Consider the following 19,317-nt stretch of genomic DNA (forward strand, 5'->3'; position numbering starts at 1 on the left):
ATTCCTTGCATATGTTCTCCTGATAAATAAAAGAGCTACATATTCAGAGCTGAAAACCTGGGCAGGGGGCTAGATTCTTGAAGAGTGCCCCACGGCTGTGACTCAGACCCTGTTCTTGCCTCTTACTAGAGGAATGAAACCTTTTTGTCTAGAGGCTAAATTCTGCTGTCTTTCTAGTTGAGTGAAAAGACAGAGTTGCTGAGTAACAGCGACAATCTTAGGAGGTCATAGTTTATGGGTTTGCCTTTTGAGGATGAGGCAAACTCTTATATCATTCTCTGTGGACCTGTTCAAGATCCCAATATTTGTAAATCCGAACAGGACTGGATGTGCAAGCAGTAAGCTCAACAATTAGTGAGTTAAATGGGAGTCATGAGAGGTTGGCATGGCAAATAAAATACAGCACAGAAGTAGCACAGGGATTTGTTAGTTTCCTCCTCATGCTTCTAAGCTCCTCCTGATGCTTCTGAGAAAAGTTGTCTAACATCCTTTTGTAGGAGACGGTTTGCTCTTCTAGAGAGCTTGTTCCCCTAATGAAGAGCTGGTTAAGCTCAATGCACTGGTATCTACTGGACAATTCCCAATTTGCTTTCCAAGATCTCTCTGCGTAAAGGACACGAGACTACTGACCTTCTATGAACTTGCCTCCTAGATGTTGGCAGTGTCAACAGCATATCTGTAGACTGGTTCACAGGGCAGTTATATTGGGCCAGCAGCTTTCCTCGTGCCATCTTTGCGGGCTTAAGTGATGGCAGGGGGTATGTGAAGGTTCTAGAGAAGAACGTGGTGCCAGAACAACTCGCTACATTTCCACAAAAAAGGTAAGAGTACTAGAATGGGGTTTGGGCTGTTATTTGCCTACTAAGCTATGAGTTGGAGTCTTGTCTGGAACAGCCTGGAATACTCTGTCACTGTACTAGAGAGAGGCTCATGTTGGGGAAAGAATGCTAAATGGTTAAGGCTATGTGTATCTGAAAAGCTTCTTCCTTTCAGATGACCCACTTCAGCTGCTAAGGTTATCGATGTGAAACTGCAGTGTCCTGTTCTGCAGTGGGCATATTTTAATAGAACTGCCACATAATAGCAGAAATAGATTTTCCCAAATGGGTATCTTAGGTAGGAAGGAATGTGAGAGTGGCTGAGGGAGAAAAGGTGGGTGGGGTTGCTGGGAAAACAGTAAAATATTGCACTGACCATACGTGTTTGATGCATAGAGTTTGGTTACAACATAATAAAGCATTTGTTGATGATTTTCTTTTAACTGATTATGTGCTCTTTACTCTGAGATCCTAGGGTAGCTTGCAACAATTTAAAATACAGCCTTAAAAACAATTCCAAACTACTTACAGTCACAAAAATAAGGTGGGGTCCTAAAAGTATACATCTCAGGTATCAAAGGCCAGGGTAAAGAGTTGCATCTTCACCATTTGTCAAACTATAGTTGCCAGACCCACCTCTGTGGGTAGGGAGTTCCACAACTTGGGGGCTGCCACAGAATGCCCTCTCCTGGGCAACCACACCCTGGGCTTCTGAGGATAGCAGAACTACCATAAGCGGGTAGCAAGTTAAGTCTTGTATGTGTCCAAGGTATTCTGAATACTGAATCTAGATGAGAGGGATAAGTAGTGCATCTTTGTATTTATAATTAGCAGAATTATCCTGGGATAACTAATATGACTAGAGGGTTTAGGGTCTTCAGTGGATTATATGCAACGTATGAACAACTGTGTTTTGCACCTAGGCTGTTGGAGCTAGAAGTTAGCCCGGCAAATATAAAGTAATGGTGCCTCTGAGCATACATAATGAACTCTTCCCTTGCCCCTCAACACAGTCTGGTGTAGTAGTTAGAGTGTCAGACTGGGACCTTGGAGACCAGCGTTCAAATCCCCAGTTGGCCATAAAGCTCACTGGATAACCTTGGGCCAATCAGTCACTGTCTCTCAGCCTATCCCACCTCACAGATAGTTGTGAGGATAAAATTGGACGGGTGGGACAGCCATGTTTGTATGCTACCTTCTGCTTCTTGGAGGATGGGTGGAATATAGATGTAATAATAGTAAAATACTTGGGAGTACTCTCACTTAATCTCCACACACCTGAACCTGTGTCCAGCACTCCTTGTGTTGCAAGGCATGGTTTTACCATGGAAGTTACATGACATGCCACTGGACACTAAATTGTACCATGTGGTCCAACTTGAGGTTATGCACATGAGCTGTTCGTTGCCACCATAGATCTGTGGTTAGGAGGAATTCTGGTTCTTCGAGTGCTCACTGGCAGCACCAATATGCTGGGGACTTCATGATCTGTTCAAGTGGCAACTTAAAAGAAGTTGCTTATGCGTGGGAATAACTCGATGTGTGATTATACAAGCTCTGATGTGCCAAATAATAATTGATCCCAAAATGCAAATTATATTGGGAGCACTCTTCTTGCAGCATCGTGTACCTCCACAACATGGTGCCATGCTCTGAACTCCTGTCTCATTACAGATACATGTATTGGGTGAATCGTGGTGAGAAAAGCAGGACAGTAATAGAAGCTGCAGGGATGGATGGTTCAAACAGACATGTCCTTGCAGTTGTAACTACCGAAGACCCTGTTGGATTGACTCTTGATTATATAACTAGTAGACTGTATTGGATCAGTGAGTATAAAAAGGTATGGAAATTAAGAAAAAACCCAGAAATCCTAAAGCAGCTGTGTCAGTGCTGTAGCACCTTTGCATAACACTTAATTGTGATGTGGCATCAACGGGGGCTTTTTTCTTTTGTGAAGAGCAACTGTGGCAGGAGTCGTGGTGTTCCAGTTCCAATCAGGACCATGGCAAGAACACAGGCTTGAAGTCCCCTTTCCATGCACACATCCTGATCCCAACCCAACTTTGTATCTCCCTGTGCCAGCTATTTTTAAAAAACACTTTACAGTGTATGTCTTGTCTAGTGTGGCTCATTAGTGAGCAGGTTGCTTTGAACAGTAGGGCAAGCCTGTTAAAATACTGGGAGATGACAATCCCACATTTAACACACTATTTGTACTTTTTGAATAAACCCCTCTAGCCCTCTGCAGGCATCTTTAAATGTGGTTTTAAAGACTATCCACAAACAAAGATGCAAAACCATGGCTTGAGGCAAGTATTTTTCACAGCATATGGTGTCTGTGTATACATACCTCACAAAGCCCTGTTCCAGAGGTTAAGCCAAACCATGGTCTTATTGTACATCTGCAACCTTAACCTTGGTTTGTTGTCTAGACTCTAATTCTTATTGTCAGCACTAGGCTTGCGGGCAGAGGCACAGTGGCACAGTAAGCAATAGGAGTTGGAGTGCTTGTGTGTACAGTGTACCATGCCAGCGCTTCTGAATTAGCTTAGTGTTGGGGGCAACAGCACTCCACAAAACCTGCAGGTGAACAGCTCACTAGCTGGTAAAGGCTGTAGATATTGTTAATTGAAGCACTTAAGTATTAATAGTCCTCTCAATCTGATGCTGGAATGCTGAGTTTATAATGCTACTCTTTAGTCCATAGAGACCATAAAGGTAGATGGCACTGGCAGATACACTTTCCCAGAGATGCCACTGAAAGAACAAGCCCCTCTGGGACTTGCTGTATTTGAGGATCGGTTCATCTGGGCAGACAACAAGCAATTGCTGTATGCATCCCGCACCTCCCCAGGTGTCAGTGTGTTGCTGAACTCCTCAATCTCTTCATTCACAGTACTGCATGAGCTGCTTCAGCCTCGAAGTAAGTATAGCATCTTGGATTGATTTTGACAAAGGGTGGATTTATATATATTAATCTAAAATATCTCTGGTTGGTCATATAAGCAAGGCTGGTCTGGCAGCAGTTACATTTTCCTGTCCTCTACTATCCCTACCAGTGCATGTTGTATGAGTTTATAGGCAACACCATCAGACATGCACAGGCAGAACTAACTTGGCTATGCTATTAACAAATCTCCTGTTGTCTTGATGGAGGGCCAGATGTGGGGTGGGTAGGGGGAGTAGGCAAGTTGCCCAGCTTGGACCGAGGCTGCTTCAGGTGATCCATAGGCTATTAGCCCAGATGATACTGTTCCACCATAGAGTTGTCCTATTACAACCTTCAGTCTCGCTTGTTCCAGTATCTGAAAAGTGACTGCCAGAACAATTGTAATGGGCACCATCTGGACATAGAGGTATCTCCCAATTTAATCTATGTGGAAATAAAGCTCTGTTTGGTAGAAGCTTGTAGCTTGGTAAGCATGTACATGTTTAAGCTTCTGCATTCAAGGCCCTCCATGCACCTAACATGAAAGGGGAGTTCCAATATAAAGGAGTCCTAGTTGGAGGTTCCCCAATTCAGCCTGCAATATTCAGAACACTTCACAAAATATTAACATCTCTTTAGAGCTAGAAGGCCAACGGCTCTTGGAACAAAGGGGCTGACCTATACTTCATGTCCTAGTTAATATCGAAGTAGATTCTGAACCCCGGCACTTATCGATAGAACTTTTATCCTCTGATCCAGAAGCATTGCACCTAGATGTAGGAGTACTCGGGAGGGAAGGAAATGTCCTTAAGGATACCTCAGATGGAACACAATATTAATTATAGTCAACAGCTTTTCATCTTTTAAATATTATCAGTTATCTCTGGAAGCTTTCGCAATCTACCACTTCAAATTTTAACTTGAAATGTAACTTCCAACTGAAGTGTAATTGATCTTGTACCTGAGTGGAACTAACCTGATGAAATGATGGACATGGCCTTCAAGTGTCTGCTGCATAGGGAATTTGTCCCTCAAGCTATTTCAGTTTGGTCCTTTGCAGATGTCCATTAATTGTATTGACACTTCAGATCAAACGCACGCATTGTAAAGGTATAGCAGCCAGTGATTCGGCTGATGCTACCTGTTCAGGGTATGCCTGCAGCAAATCCCAATTTGGAGGGTGCCTTCCCAGAGGCTGCTTCCTTCTGGTGATGTGCAACTGTTTCATCTCAAAATGGCTCCAAATATGCTTGTTAGCTGTAGATGCTGCTCACTCTCATTATCCAAACGGCTGCTAGCTAGCTTACTAAGTGTCCTATGCATGTGCTAAGTTTCGTAGAACGGGTGAGCCTGAAAATGAGGACTGTCCTCTCATCATGCTGAGTTCTGTGGCCAGCGCTACCTTCTGCATTTGTGGAATATGCGTGGCCTGTGCCTATGTAGAAACTTCCTTTTAATTATTGGATTCAGCCTGGAAAGTGCTGGATCCATTCTTGGACTAATTTGTTATCTTGGTCACTAGGTAACACATCTGCATGCGCTCCTGGATTGTGTAGCCATATTTGCCTTTTGTCGCCAGTTCACACCAAGGGCTACAAGTGTGCCTGCCCAGAGGGCAGTTTCCTCCTGCCTTCTAACAAATGTGCAGGTAAGCTTGTGGTTTTAGATCTGTGGTGCAAATGCGTCCTGGGATCCAAATCCTCCCATGGATCACTTTAGTGAGAATATGTCTGTTTTTACACACAAATGTTCAGATAAGCTTATGCTGTGCTGCATCCTGAAGGTCATGTGACAATCTGCTTGCTACTAAACCTTTTGTAGCTGTTGATAGATGGGTCCATGATTTGGATAGAAACCTGCCATGCGATCCTGTAAGGCCAGTTTGAGCTAGGAGTGATGTTCTGATCTGCTCTTTTGGTCAATCACCATGTTTTCACACATTTAAGAAAACAAAACCTTTAAGGATTGATAGGAAGGCTGGGCAGCTAGCTGAGCCTTCCTGTCGTACCAAGTTAAATCCAACTGAAGCAAGATCTGCTCTAATATAAAGGCAAAACCAAACTGGCCAGAATTCATATGGCAATCGACACATCTCCAGGGTCTCTTCTACATGATCAGAAGTTTTAACTGTCTTTGAGCAACTGGCACTGCTTGAGCATTAACTTGCTTCTCTATTCAGGGAGGAGCAAATGGTGATGTGGCAAGCCTGTAATATGCTTAAATGGCTACTGAAGACCCAACCTATTCTGTTTGTCTAGCAAGAGCAGTACTTGGGTTGAATAGTACAGTGACACTGAGCTGGGAAGGCTAGCAATTCATGCAGGATTAGAATACCACCTGATCCTCAATTGCTGTATTCTTCTACAGAGCCGCATGTCTTATATTCTACTAATAACCAAATCTATTGGCTGCAAGTTGACCCAAAGGGGGTGGTGCTGCAGCAGCACAAAATGATGCACGAATGGCCAGAAACCATCTACTTTCAGGACATGGACTGGAGCAGGGGATTCATTTACTGGACCGATGACAAAGGAGAACTGATGCGTTTTTCAAAAGAGACGAAAGCAAAACTAATAATTCCTACGAACTCGCCAGGTGAGCTCTTCTGCATTGTTTCAGAATATCTCTGCAAATGGCTTAATGTTACAACAGTGTTATGGCCAGATTTCAAAGCAATTACTCCAGTGTCTGGTGCAATGATTTCTTACTTGACTCCACATAACTAGAATTTCTAGCTGTACAACTGGCTAGGAGTATATTCTATGCTCTGGGAGTGGAAGAGACAAAGCAAGGGATGTAAAAGCCAGTGGACCCTTGCACAGGAGTTCCTTAAGTCTGCAAACACAGATCTGACAGTGCCTTAGCAAGCTCATGAACTATGCTTTTGCACAAAGAGGGGGGATGGGTACCAAGCAGTAGTTCTTCTACCTTGGAATACATTTGGAATTTTTTGCTCATTGGAGGTGGCCCATATCTCAGTGGTAGAACATATGCTTTGCATGTAGAGGTCATCCAGTTAAAAGGATGTTGGGTAGCCAGGCTAGAAAAGACATGCACACCTCGGTGAAACTTTAGAGATGCTGTTAGAACTGCATAGAGTGCTGCTGGTACTGATGGCAACGAACATGGGGAGAGATCTGCCATCTGAATGGATGTGTGTGGGGACTGAGAAAGTTCTCTTGCCCATTCAGCAGCTACGCTTTAACAGTGGGGGCTTGCCGTGGGAGGGAGAGTACAAATGGCCTGGGGAGTAGCTTCAGGGGAGCACAGGACCAGCCTTCCCTCCCCCCCAGTACATGAAAAGCCTTGAGTCTAGACTTGCAACTCCTAATCCATCCCTTCCCCCTCAAAGAAGTGTTTTAGCTATGGGCTGCAAAGGGGCTTTGTCAATGGCGTCTTGGGCAGATGGGTATAGCAGACTGGATGAAAGCTGTAGTAGTCTGCAAAGCATGAAAGCACAGCTCCGTTTGCTAAGACTGATGAAGGCTCTGATCCCCACTTCCATCAGGTAGCTTGGCCTAAAGATTAAGGCTGAAGGGAGAAAACTAAAGTTTATATTTCCTTTTTTTCTAGTCTGTGCAGCAACTGTTGATATAACTTCTGGGGACCTATATTGGCTAACCTGTGGCAGAACTGAAATTAAGGTTACTACTTTTGCTGGCTTGATGACAAAGGTTCTCTATCATGCGAAGGCTACCATATGGCACCTATTCCTAGACTGGCAGAGAGCATCCCTATACTGGCTTGAAAGTGGGAAACCTATTCAGAGGATGAACCTTGATGGTAGGGATATCAGGGAAGTGTGGAATGAAACCTGGACAGAAGATGTCCCAATAACCTTGGACACAAGCTCATGTAGCTTCCTCTGGACTTCCAAAGACATGGGTAATTATGTGGTGCTTGCTAGCTTATGCTATGTAGTTGGCATTAGATGTGCAGCAGTAAACAAATATTACCACTGATGAGTGTCAATACGCTAAGGCTGAATCTTGACAGGATGGAAAGACTGAGTGGGCAATTCCCAGGCCCAAGAACTGGATATAAATTGCCCATTCTGGATGGGCTGACAGGTAGAACAGGTGCATAGTTGGCCTTGCTCCTAGATTCAACCATGTTGGAGGCACAAGTGGTTTCCATGCCTTTTGCCAACTTTGGTTGGTGCACCACCTATAAGCATTCCTGAATAACGATATCCTAGCCACAATGATCCATGCATTGGCAACCTCAAGGCTACGCTATTGCAATGTCGTCTGTTTGGGTTGCCTTGAAAATCAGCTCAGAAGTTATAGTTGGTACACAATGCTATGGCATGTATTTGTTGGATAGCCTGCTGGGAGCACATTATACCTATGCTGAAAGAACTGCACTGGCTCCCTTTATGCTACCAAGTTCAAGGTATTTGTATTGACATACAAAGCCATAAACAGCTTATGACCTAGATACATGACAAAGCATCTACTGCCATGCAGACCTGCCCATACTTCAAGATCTGCAAGAGTTACTGAATTGTCTTGAAATCCAATATGCAAAAAAAGCAAGCAAAGGCATTCTCAGTACAGATATTCCAATTGCGGAATCCCCCCCCCCCGATAAGGCTGGCACCAACACTTCTGAGATTCCAGAACTCATTAAAAGACCTACTTATTTTCCCAGTCCTGTGGGTGAATTGTTGACCACTGAGCCTCTTATGAGATGATAAATATTTATTGATCTTCTTATGTATATTTTCTAGCTTACTGCAATAATCTGCTATGAATCCTCTTTATGAAGAAAAGCAGGCTAGAAATGTATTCAATACTTTTGAAAACAATTAATTTAAGGTTTCATATGTAAACACTGGATCTACCCACTGGTTTGAGGCCTTATTAACCCTTACTAGGGCTGTTGGCCTGTTCAGTACAACTTTCTAGAAACTGGATATACTGTGACTATTGACTAAATATATAGCATGTTTTAGTGACCTGCTGTGATTGAATAACAATTCCAGCATTCCTTGTTTATAGCGCTTAATATGCTGAATCTCATCACACACAAAGCATATCACCTGAAAGAGAGATGGACACATGGAGTGGCAGCTGCTTATGGGCCTTACCTGGTAACATTCAACAGAACAACACTTGTGGTCTGGAACAGAAGATCAATGCAGCCCTCTGCTGTGCAAGCAGTTGATGTACAGAAAGCAATGATGGTCTTTGATACAAAGTTGAAGACTGGTAAGCTGAATTGGCACCATTGTGGATTTCAATGCTGGCCACATAAGCAGCAGTGGTTTCCTAGAAGGTATGGGGGCACTGGTTCAGTTGTTTATGGGAATCTATTCTACAAAAACATGACAGTTGCTGAGCATTTTATTTGCTTTTACTTGTTAAGCTCCTATTACCATGTGGGGAGGGGCTTGACTTCTAGGTCTGTGGAAATCTGCTGTTTATGAAGCAAACAGTTGAAAATTAAACTTAATGACTTCATGAACCACACAAGGTAACGGCTATAATATCTTAGCTGACTTTTCCTTACAAGGAATTTTTGGCCTGTAGATGCAAATTGGCTGTGACAAGCCATTACATACCCTGCGTCTGAACTTCCTTCAGTACAAGACTGGGCACCAAAAAAACTTTATTTGATAAATCTTTGATCAAGTTCTGCAAGGTTGGCTATGTTGTTGTGTGGCATAGTACCAAAAAGTGGTACAGGTAGCAACGTATAGCATATCTGGCCATAGGGTGGCCCAGGTCATGGTGCCTGATAAGAGGTAGTGGTAGCCCCTCTGTAGGCTTCAGATAGAGTGAAAAGGCATAACTCTCAAGTTAAGTAGGAAAGCTAACTGACCCCTTAATTATGGCCCCTTACTACTCAAGGTTTCTGTGGAAGAAGGTTGAAACCTTGAAACTTTGGGTAAGACTTGAGACTTGGCAACCCTGTTTAGGTAGAAGGGATCCAGGGGCGGGGAGCCTCCATAAGATTTTCCATGGCATATACCGAGCCTACACTCTTACTTGTCCCACTCAAGATATTAGACAGAAGCACAGCAGAGAGCAGTGAGTTAGAGGCAAAACAATCCTAATGCATACAAGATTGTATACCTGACATTGCAGTCAGTATTGTCACTGTCCCATACGTGATGGAGCAAACCAGCAAAAACCTGGGCACAACTCTCATTTTCAAGTGCTCTTTCTTCCTATATGATGAAAGGTTAACTATCAAACACACAAATTATGTAAATAAGAGTATGAATAAATTGGAGTTTATTGCTAACTTTCTAGTTGCAGTGCAATCTGTTCCTGTTGCAAAGCCTACCATCACAAACACTGCTGCATCAACTACTACTAGTCCTACTGCTGCAACACCACAAATTACAGCATCAAGTACGCCCGTGCTGAATGTTGTACCTACTACAACAATGCTGAAGACCACAACAAAGGCAACAATGCCAAAGACCACAACAATGGCGAAAACTGTATCAAAGACCACTAAGACTGCAACAACAAAAACCACCATCTTGACAACTGTGGTCTGCGGATGGGCTGAAGTAGCCTGCCGAAATGGGCAAGAGTGTGTGTCCTATGAATACGTCTGTGATGGAGAAGAGGACTGCATAGATGGGTCTGATGAAGACAACTGTTCCCAGTTCTGTAGTAATCCAGGTACTAAGTTCTATGCTGTGTGCCAACAACTTAATACCCTGTACCACATGTGAATTTAAGAACAGGAGGAGCATCTCCTAGCCCAATGAAACAGGATTTGGCTTGACAATTGTGGCTAACTGCTGGGCTAAGGACAGGCTCCTGCAGATTAATTACTTACATTTGGCTCTTGCTAAACAAGGTGAGTGACCTTGTAAATTATCTAGACCATATTGAAATAATGTCAGTAAAAGGGGCTTTAGTTCAGCTGGTTGTTGGGGCTTGCATAGAGCCCTGTGTGGTTCTTTGAAGCCTTGGCAATCAGCTGATTGATGGGGCTTCAAACGTGAGTGAAAATGGGCCACCTAGTGTAACTGTGATGTCAGATGATTGGCAGGTAGATGGCACTGTCCTCCTGTCAGACCTGGGGGTGAGGTAGATGAAGATTCGGCCTGCTGGCCAGATCCAGGTCCACACCCTCTATTAAAATCATTGGTGCCTATTAAGTGTGGTCCTGGCAATTAAGTGAGTTGCAAGTACTTTCTCTCTTCTACTCATTTTAACTCTCCTATGTGTCTGGGTTTCATAACAGACCCTGCCAGTACAAACTAATTTCTTCCTTACCTGTGTCATTTACTCCATGTATCCTTTTAATTATTCTGTAACTGTCCAACCCTCCATTATGACTTCCTTTTTTAAATAGAGGGCTTTGCTAAAAGGGCATTAAGGGTTCAAGACGTACAGTGTCTCTTCTCTCCCTGCCCTCACTTCCTGATTGCCTAAGATATTGGGGAAGGTGTTGTAATTGGTGGAGGTGTTGCTTAGTATTTTTATGAATGTCACTAGGGGATTCTGAAATGTTGAAGTTAGCATGTCAGATGCATTTAAGAACTAACATTGGGGGAATCGTTGGACCCAGAGACTCTGTATAATTGGGGGGGAAATAAGAAGCTTAAGTGGAGTCTATCCAACTCTGTACTGGATTAAAGTGTTCTTTAAGTATAGAGAGAGGATTTCTACTGAAATGTAAATGGATCACTTGGTCATGTAGTTCTCTGGAAACACAGGCAAGCGTTACCCCTGCTTCTACAGAAGTGCTCTAGCATTTTGTCAACTTTGCTTTTACTTGAATGTAGAAAGTGTGCAGTTCCCTTCTGCAACCCTATAGCAAGGCCTAAATATTGAGGTTGATATATTTTTGTGATCATTTCAAAGGAATCTTCCAGTGTTGGAGTGGCAACAAATGTATTAGTGAGAAGTACCGTTGTGATGGGGTGCAACATTGTCCGGATGGCTCCGATGAATCCAGCTGCTGGATGCCAACACCAGAGTGTGCCCTACGTTGCGACGGTGGCACACGCTGTGTACCTGAGAGTTGGTTATGCGATGGGAGCCCCGACTGCAGTGATAGTGCAGATGAGCACGGCTGCGGTGAGCAAATACTGAAAATGGCTACAACTGGCTTCCAAACTGCCGGCTTTCTAGGAAAGCTGCAGCTAAAGTGTGCCAGAAGACACCAAGACGTGCCCTGAGAGTGCCTTCTGCTATAAAACTCTTAACAGGTTGCCTTGTGGAAGATCTCTAGGCTTGTGCTTAGTCTTGTTTCTGAGCTTGCAGAGTGAAACTGTCCCTTGCCACAAAATCTTTGATGGCATTGTCTGAATTAGCCAAAGTCTTTTAATGCAAATCGTGCCTATTGGTTGAACCAGGAGCAACGGCTTCGCACTATTGACTGTTTAGGATGATGGGGTGATTAACTCAAAATGGGTTGGTGGGCTAGGTTTTGAACCCAGTAGATTCCTGGGGCCATGTGACATTTTAATTCCAAAGACTGATTTTGCATTTGTCCATGTAGTTGCTGCTACTGTCGCAGCAGCTGCTTGGCATTCAAGGACAGCAGCATCCTAGTACTGGTTGTGTTTGTGTGGGTCTCAGTAAGAGATTTCATTTGAAAATGTAGGATTAAAAGTTCAAGTGTTCAGTCTAAACAGCTGATTCTCCAAAGGGAGATGCAAATATTCTGAAAATAGGAGAACTGAAATACATAAACTACTAGACCCTTGACCTTGTGTGTCAATTCCTATCGGGTTTGTGGACTCAGAGGCATTTCACTGTACCTTGTCCACCAGTAATATAAATATTTTACACTGATCATTATTACATATTCATTAATCTTATTTGATCACAATTTTAAGTCTTGCTGGTGCTTTTGAGAGACCTCAAAGGGTTAAACACCACCCCATTTTTTTGTAGTTCACGCAGAGTGCACTGAACTGGAATTCCAATGTAGAAGTGGACAGTGTGTTTCGTACTCCCTGCACTGTGATGGAGACCGTGACTGTAAAGATGGCTCAGATGAAGCTGACTGCCCAGTCCTCAAGTTACATCTCTGCCATCCAAATGAGGTCAAGTGCCTTAGAAGTGAAGAGTGCATCCTAAAGGAATGGCTCTGTGATGGAGATAAGGACTGTAAAGATCAATCTGATGAACAGGTATATAACTGGCAACAAATGACAAGTGCCATTAAATGGCCTATTTATAATCAATATCTGGTCAGTTGTTTAAATTTATCATCTACCCCCCCCTTCACCCAGAGGTCCCAAGGCAGGTTACAATATTAAGCATTGTAGCTAGCTACTCAGTTTCTTTTAAAGCAGTAAGTGTGACATGCACAATACAGGATTCCTTGGCCTGGTTAGTCCAAAAGCTTATAGTATGTGATGGGCAGGGACAAATGAGAGGTCACTTCTAAGTGATCACAACTTCATAGCCACCAGTAGCTAGCTGCAAAAGGAAGAATTGTTGAACCAAAACTGAACAGGGCCATAAAAGGCAACTGAATTGGATTGCTACTGGGCTCTGTTGTGAACGTTGTTATGATCTGGCAAGGAGTAACTGATTTTGGTGCTTCCTCAGACCGGCAGTGAAGCCTTCCATCAGAAAGCACCGGCACTCTATAAGAGTTAGTGCTAGAACAGGCATTGCTAGGTTGGTGCCTTCCAGATGTTTGGACTACAACTCCTACCGTCTCTGGCTGTCGACCATGCTGGCAATAGCTGATGGAACTGGGGCTCCAGCAATATCTGGAGGACACTGTGGAGAGCACCAAGTTGACAATTTCTGTGTTAATATATAGCACACTGCTATCCGTGGTCATCAGGGTCTTCAGGTGTTTTAAGTGTCAACACTAGTTTGGCAAAAGGTGGGTTAAATTGGTGCAGGAGTAGAGAAGCGCTCCAACTGTAGATTGGTGACCAACCTGTGCTTGCTATGTGATGTAGAGTGGCCCAAGGAGGCAGTTGCACTTGAGGAAGCATCTTTTGGGGGCCTGCAAAATCACTACAGTACTTGGACTGTGTACTTCACAAGTCAAAAACCTGTGCCCAAGTTATCAGTGCTTAGTGAAGTTGAAATGTATCTTTTTGGCTGGATTCCAGACATCAGACAAGCTCTGGTTTTGTCAGTTTAATTGGTTTGCTCATTTCTGGAATCAATCTTAGGGTGCTGGTCTTACCCTTAAAGCTGTAAGTGATGTGGAACTAGGATTCCTCAGAAACTGTCTTCCCCTTCTGAATCTGTCTGAGCTGTAGAACTGGCTTCAGAGGCTGTGTCCTCATCACCATCTTAGAGGTGCCAAATGTAAGGTACAAGAGATGCCCCTTTTCCTATAATGACTCTGAAGCTCTGTAATGCACTCTCTGGGTAGGTTTGTTGGATTCCTTTTTTCTGCATTTAGGTAAGCTCTTTGAAGCCTCCTTTTTTTGAGGTAGATTTTACTAATAAGTGGCTTGCTTAGAGGAATTTCCTGTGGCTGTCTTCTATGGTGTTTGAATTAACTGTACATTTATTTTCACATTAAATGGCCATAGCAGTGTAGCACAGTTGTCTTCTGAGACTATTTGTGTGTTAGGTCTATTTGTATGTAGAACCACAGGGTATAAACGGAATGAGTTGAGATTCTGCAAATAGAATATAGGTGCATAATGCCTTTGCACAATAAGGTTTGCCTAGTGGGAGAGGCAAGATATTATTATTAATTTGATTTATATCCCGCCCTTCCTCCCAGCAGGAGCCCAGGGTGGCAAACAGAAACGCTAAAAACACTTTATAATATCATTAAAAGACGTTAAAATACATTAAAACAAAACAACGTTAAAAAAAAAATTTTAAGCTTTAAAAACAAACAAAAAAGGGTTAAAAACACATTATTAAAGAAAACATATTAAAAGCAATTCTAACACAGACGCAGATTGGGATAGGTCTCAACTTAAAAGGCTTGTTGAAAGAGGAAAGTCTTCAAAAGGCGCCGAAAAGATAGCAGAGATGGTGCCTGCCTAATATTTAAGGGGAGGGAATTCCACAGGGTAGGTGCTGCCACACTAAAGGTCTGTTTCCTATATTGTGCAGAATGAACCTCCTGATAAGATGGTATCTGCAGGAGGCCCTCACCTGCAGAGCGCAGTGATCGGCTGGGTATATAAGGGGTAAGATGGTCTTTCAGGTATCCTGGTCCCGAGCTGTATAGGGCTTTGTACACCAAAACTAAAACCTTGAACTTGGCCTGGTATATAGGATACTGAGGTCCAGGCTCTCTATTTTACTATAGACTTTGTGCACAGTCAGCCATACTTGCTCTAATAATAGCTTTCAAGACATAAGGTTTAGAAGCTTAATTTAAAACAAAGCCAAGGTTGCCAGGATGCTGCATCTCAGCAGCAGATCACAGTATAAGCCCAGCTCTGGCAATTGCCAGCTAAGCCCTTGTTAGGGCAATGGGCTAAGTCCCTAAACTGAATGTTCCAAACAACTTTACTAGGTGGCATGGTTATCCCTGCAGGACAACAAAAAGGGGAAATGGTAACTTTCACTCATTTACTGAATGTCTTCTCTTTTCAGGACTGTGAGTTGCTAGGGCAAAAATGTGGTGCCAACCAGTGGCAATGTAGCAGTTTAGAGTGTATCCCAGACCTATGGCACTGTGATGGGCAGGCTGACTGCAGAGATGGGAGTGATGAAACTTACTGTAAGTATTCTTCCCACCCCACCACCTTTTTCCTAGCAAGAGCTTTTGCAGGCACTAAAGTCTTGACTTTTGAACAGCTCTCACCGTGATGTGGCACTCCCACTTAAAAGCCACAAGGAAAATATTTTGCCTTAAAGCACAAAATTATTTGTGCTGTTCAGCAGCAGACAAAACACACCTTGTATAGGAGAAATCAAAATTACCAAGGTCACATCCATGCCATACGTTGCCACTGTGATGCCACTCAAGCAGTCATGGTTTTCCCCCAAAGAATCCTGGGAATTGCAGGTAATTAAGCGATCCCTCCAAGCACACTTCACTACCATTCCCAGGATTCATAGAATAGTAAAGTTGGAAGGGGTCTATGAGACCATCAAGTCCAACCCTGCACAAGGATTCTTTGTGGGAATCTGTTAAAGTGGTACAAGAGTGCTTTAAATGTATGGTGCGGATATGACCTGGGGAGTGGGGGCAAAATTCCAAACTGAATACCCTGAGATAAGTCTGGGCTGGAGTAGCAGAAAGTGGGTTGGATTGACACAGTAGTGTAGCCAAGTTATGTTAGACAGCTGCTGCACCTTTCATAGGGAGTTCCCTGCTCTGAAGCTTGTAATTGAGCTTATAGCAACGTTTGTCACTAAAACCGGTGCAATAGACTTCACTGCCACCATTTGACTCCAAGAACATGAGTATCATTTGGCCCTACTGTGAGTTATTCTCTTAGCAGAGGAGCGGCTTTACAAAATAGAGGAGCATCTTTGCCTAATGAAGACCAAAGTACATGTGATACCAGGAGACCTTTCTTTTTTTTTTAAAAAAAAGGTTCAGGTCTGCCCTGGTGTGATGGGAGGTGCAATTCTAAAGTGAAGAATCTTCACCACCCTCTCTGTGCCTTGATCACTTTCCCTTGCCAGGTTCATGAGCAACTGGGTTTGAGGGGGGAAAGCAGGCTCTTCCTTGCCCACCTGCATGCCCTCCTTACTGTTTCACCTTCTGCTTAAGGCACACGGGTCTTCTGCCGTAACCGTCTGGCCCCCTTAAGAGTTCTAAAGATATGCTTTTTTGTACTCTATATTTAAATGCTCGTACGGTCTCTTGTGTTTTCCTTGCTTGTCCCACAGGCAAACCGAGGAGGTGCCAGGGCTATGAATTCCAATGTGGTGAAATCTGTATCAATTACACTCTGGTCTGCAATGGGAGGCCAGACTGTCAAGGTGGATGGGATGAAGGCAGAAACTGTGCCCTGCCGTGCCAGAGGTCGTGCTCCCAGATCTGCTACCAGTCTCCCAGTGGGCCTGTAAGTGAACACAATACTTGGATAATTGAATACATAATCGCCTCTTCAAACTCTAATTTACAATAAGTGACTTCTCAAGTGATTTTGTTTCTGCTCAGACAAAGCTAACTAAGGCTCTTTCCGCATACACCAGGAAAGTTGTAGATAGACACTGTCAAGGAGCAGTCTTGTAAGACACATCAGCTTCATTATTCAGCTTTAACCTTGTGATGGCCAAATGCCAGTTATTTAAAACAGAATGTACACTCATTTAAAGCATTGTATATATTGGGGCAGGTGTGGGGAGTGGGTACGCGTTCCGTGGTATAATTCTACTTCCGCTATTGTGGTTCTGAACTGGAAGATGAGTACACAACATGGTTTATGGTAGACGTTTTCCAACAGCATTTTATGGCTCAGATAAAAAATAGTTGCCAAGCAAGCTGGTGTGTCTTTTTTTTTTTAAAAAAGTAATATTTGGTGCTGGGGAGGGGGATTCATTAGGACTGCAGAGTGCAGGGAGGTGAGGTTTAACTCTTCCTTCCCCAGCAACAATGATTAGATAGAGGGACCTTCAAATTCTTCCACTTTACAAGCTGCACTGGCCAGCACAGAAACCTGCACCTTCTTGATTCCCTGTTCTGTTAAAGGTAGCGGTGTCTCCTTCCACATCCAGGGTCCCTTTGCCTACCCACTTTGTGTGTGTAGCGGGGGTCAAGCTTCCATCCTGTCCTGCTGGGATTCTTTCGGCTTGATGGAATGAGTAGGACAGCCAGCAGTCTCGACCAGTTACATTTCTGAAGGGCAATTATGTCTCTTTTCCAGCAGCAACTCTGTGGAAAAAGGAACATTCCAGTATCCAAAGCCCTGTATTAAGCAGATAAGAGTCTCCTAGTTACCTGCAACGGAAGATCCAAGCTGGTTTTAACATACATTCTCACTTTCAGAAATGTGCTTGCCATGAGGGATTCAGGCTAAGAAGCGACAGGCGCTCCTGTAAAGATATCAATGAATGTAAAGAGCTGGCAGAAAAGAAATGCAGTCAGACCTGTGTCAATACAAACGGTGGCTACAAGTGCTCTTGCCACTCTGGCTACTTGTTGGAACCAGATGGCCACACATGCAAAGTAGCTGGTAAGGATCTACAGTTGTGTAGCTTGGCTTCTTCCATCAGGCATCTGTACATTACAGTGGTGTAAACGCAGCTTATTTGAAGTGGGATGAAAGGTTACGGCTTCAGATGCATCCATCCATAGACTTCTGGGAAGGAGGCCCTAGAAACTAAACCTCTGTGTTGTCTGCTTCGTGCTGGTAAACTGGTGGGAGCTTGTTGATCATCTCTAAAGCTGTTAGTTTGGGCAAGGACTCATGACCAGTACTGATACTGCCAAAAGCAGAATTTCCCTGCTAAGACTGAAACTGCGAGCAAATGGAAATAAATCTGGTCTTTTATATGATTGTAAATGCATTGAGTAAAGTGCATTGTTTTGAATTTATACTTTATGTGGAATTTAACAAAAGTTTAGTGCAGCAGGAATTTAAACAAACTGAAAACTTGTGGGGAGGAGAGAATCTCACCTACAAGTTATCACTTGTGTTGGCAATTTGGCCAAAGCACCAATTTGGTGGGTTCATTTTACTGAATGCTAAAATTGCTAATATATTATCTGTGCCTGTCCTGTCAGGAATCTGTGCAATACCATGCTAGTATTTTGCTCAAAACTGCAACACAACTCCTGTCTTTCCTGTAGGCTCCGAGCCAAAGCTGCTTGTTGCAGTGCAGTTTAATTTGATCCTGTATGGATTAAGGAGTTCGAAAGAAGATGTTATCTTGACAACTGATAAGGACCTTGTTATCTTTTCTATTGACTATGACTTGGTGGAGCAGAAAGTCTTCTGGATGGATCTAAATGCAGAAAGTGTTAAGTGGATGAGCATGAAAGACAAGCAAAGGGGGAATCTAGTAAAAGGTGGGTCATTGTTTGGGTTCAGGCATGCTCCAAGAAGAAATCAGTGACTTGAGACAAAACTCCTTAGCCTGAACTTTGTCTAGTCCTTGGCAGAAAACAACAAAAACGCATAGAATGTCAAGAAAAAATATCTGAATCTGGCTGAATCGTCGTAGGCTAGTTCACAATCTGCATGTCCAAAACAACCAGGACTTGTAAAGTGGCTTGGAGGACTAATAATTGTGCATTTTATGAAATGCTATAAAAACTCACTACTGGTAGCTACTGCTCTGCCACTTCTTGATAGTCTAAAGGCTAGGTGACCTAGCCCAGCAAATTGGAGCTTCAAGGTTTGTTGACATTTGGGCTCTTGTTCAGACACTACAGCAAAATGGTACGGCATACTAAAATGAGGCACCATGGAACTAATTCCACCCTTGCCTACTGGCAGCTGAAGCAGGGGCTTTCCAGGAGAGTCCTCAAAATATAGTTTAAGGCAGCAATGGAAGCTAAAAAGCTTTGAGCAGCTTAGCTTAGCTGGTATAATACCATTGGCTGCTATACTCTCTTTGCCAGCAGCTGGTGGGGGGGGGTAGAGAGGGCTCCCCACCCCTTGTTCAGAAGCGCCCTCCTGACTCCTCCACACTGGCAACAGAGCATCTTCTACCACACCTGAGGCAGCAGGCAAGTTAGGGGGAC

At 43.5% G+C, this 19,317-nt stretch overlaps 1 protein-coding gene across 2 annotated transcripts in view; it reads left to right on the forward strand.

Moving 5' to 3' along the window:
- The window catches only part of LOC133388889 (prolow-density lipoprotein receptor-related protein 1-like), a 47,923-nt gene that overhangs the window by 13,609 nt on the left and 14,997 nt on the right, over positions 1 to 19,317 (forward strand). For both annotated transcript variants that reach the window (XM_061635397.1, XM_061635407.1), the window contains exons 9-22: positions 653 to 821; positions 2,493 to 2,661; positions 3,522 to 3,744; positions 5,273 to 5,398; positions 6,118 to 6,345; positions 7,324 to 7,635; positions 8,754 to 8,963; positions 10,011 to 10,391; positions 11,586 to 11,801; positions 12,624 to 12,862; positions 15,267 to 15,393; positions 16,515 to 16,690; positions 17,617 to 17,803; positions 18,421 to 18,639. In XM_061635397.1, the coding sequence (XP_061491381.1) occupies positions 653 to 821; positions 2,493 to 2,661; positions 3,522 to 3,744; positions 5,273 to 5,398; positions 6,118 to 6,345; positions 7,324 to 7,635; positions 8,754 to 8,963; positions 10,011 to 10,391; positions 11,586 to 11,801; positions 12,624 to 12,862; positions 15,267 to 15,393; positions 16,515 to 16,690; positions 17,617 to 17,803; positions 18,421 to 18,639 (2,982 nt within the window). The remainder of the gene's footprint in view (positions 1 to 652; positions 822 to 2,492; positions 2,662 to 3,521; positions 3,745 to 5,272; positions 5,399 to 6,117; positions 6,346 to 7,323; positions 7,636 to 8,753; positions 8,964 to 10,010; positions 10,392 to 11,585; positions 11,802 to 12,623; positions 12,863 to 15,266; positions 15,394 to 16,514; positions 16,691 to 17,616; positions 17,804 to 18,420; positions 18,640 to 19,317) is intronic.

The sequence above is a fragment of the Rhineura floridana genome, chromosome 1 (genome assembly GCF_030035675.1).
Source record: "Rhineura floridana isolate rRhiFlo1 chromosome 1, rRhiFlo1.hap2, whole genome shotgun sequence".
NCBI lineage: Eukaryota > Metazoa > Chordata > Lepidosauria > Squamata > Rhineuridae > Rhineura > Rhineura floridana.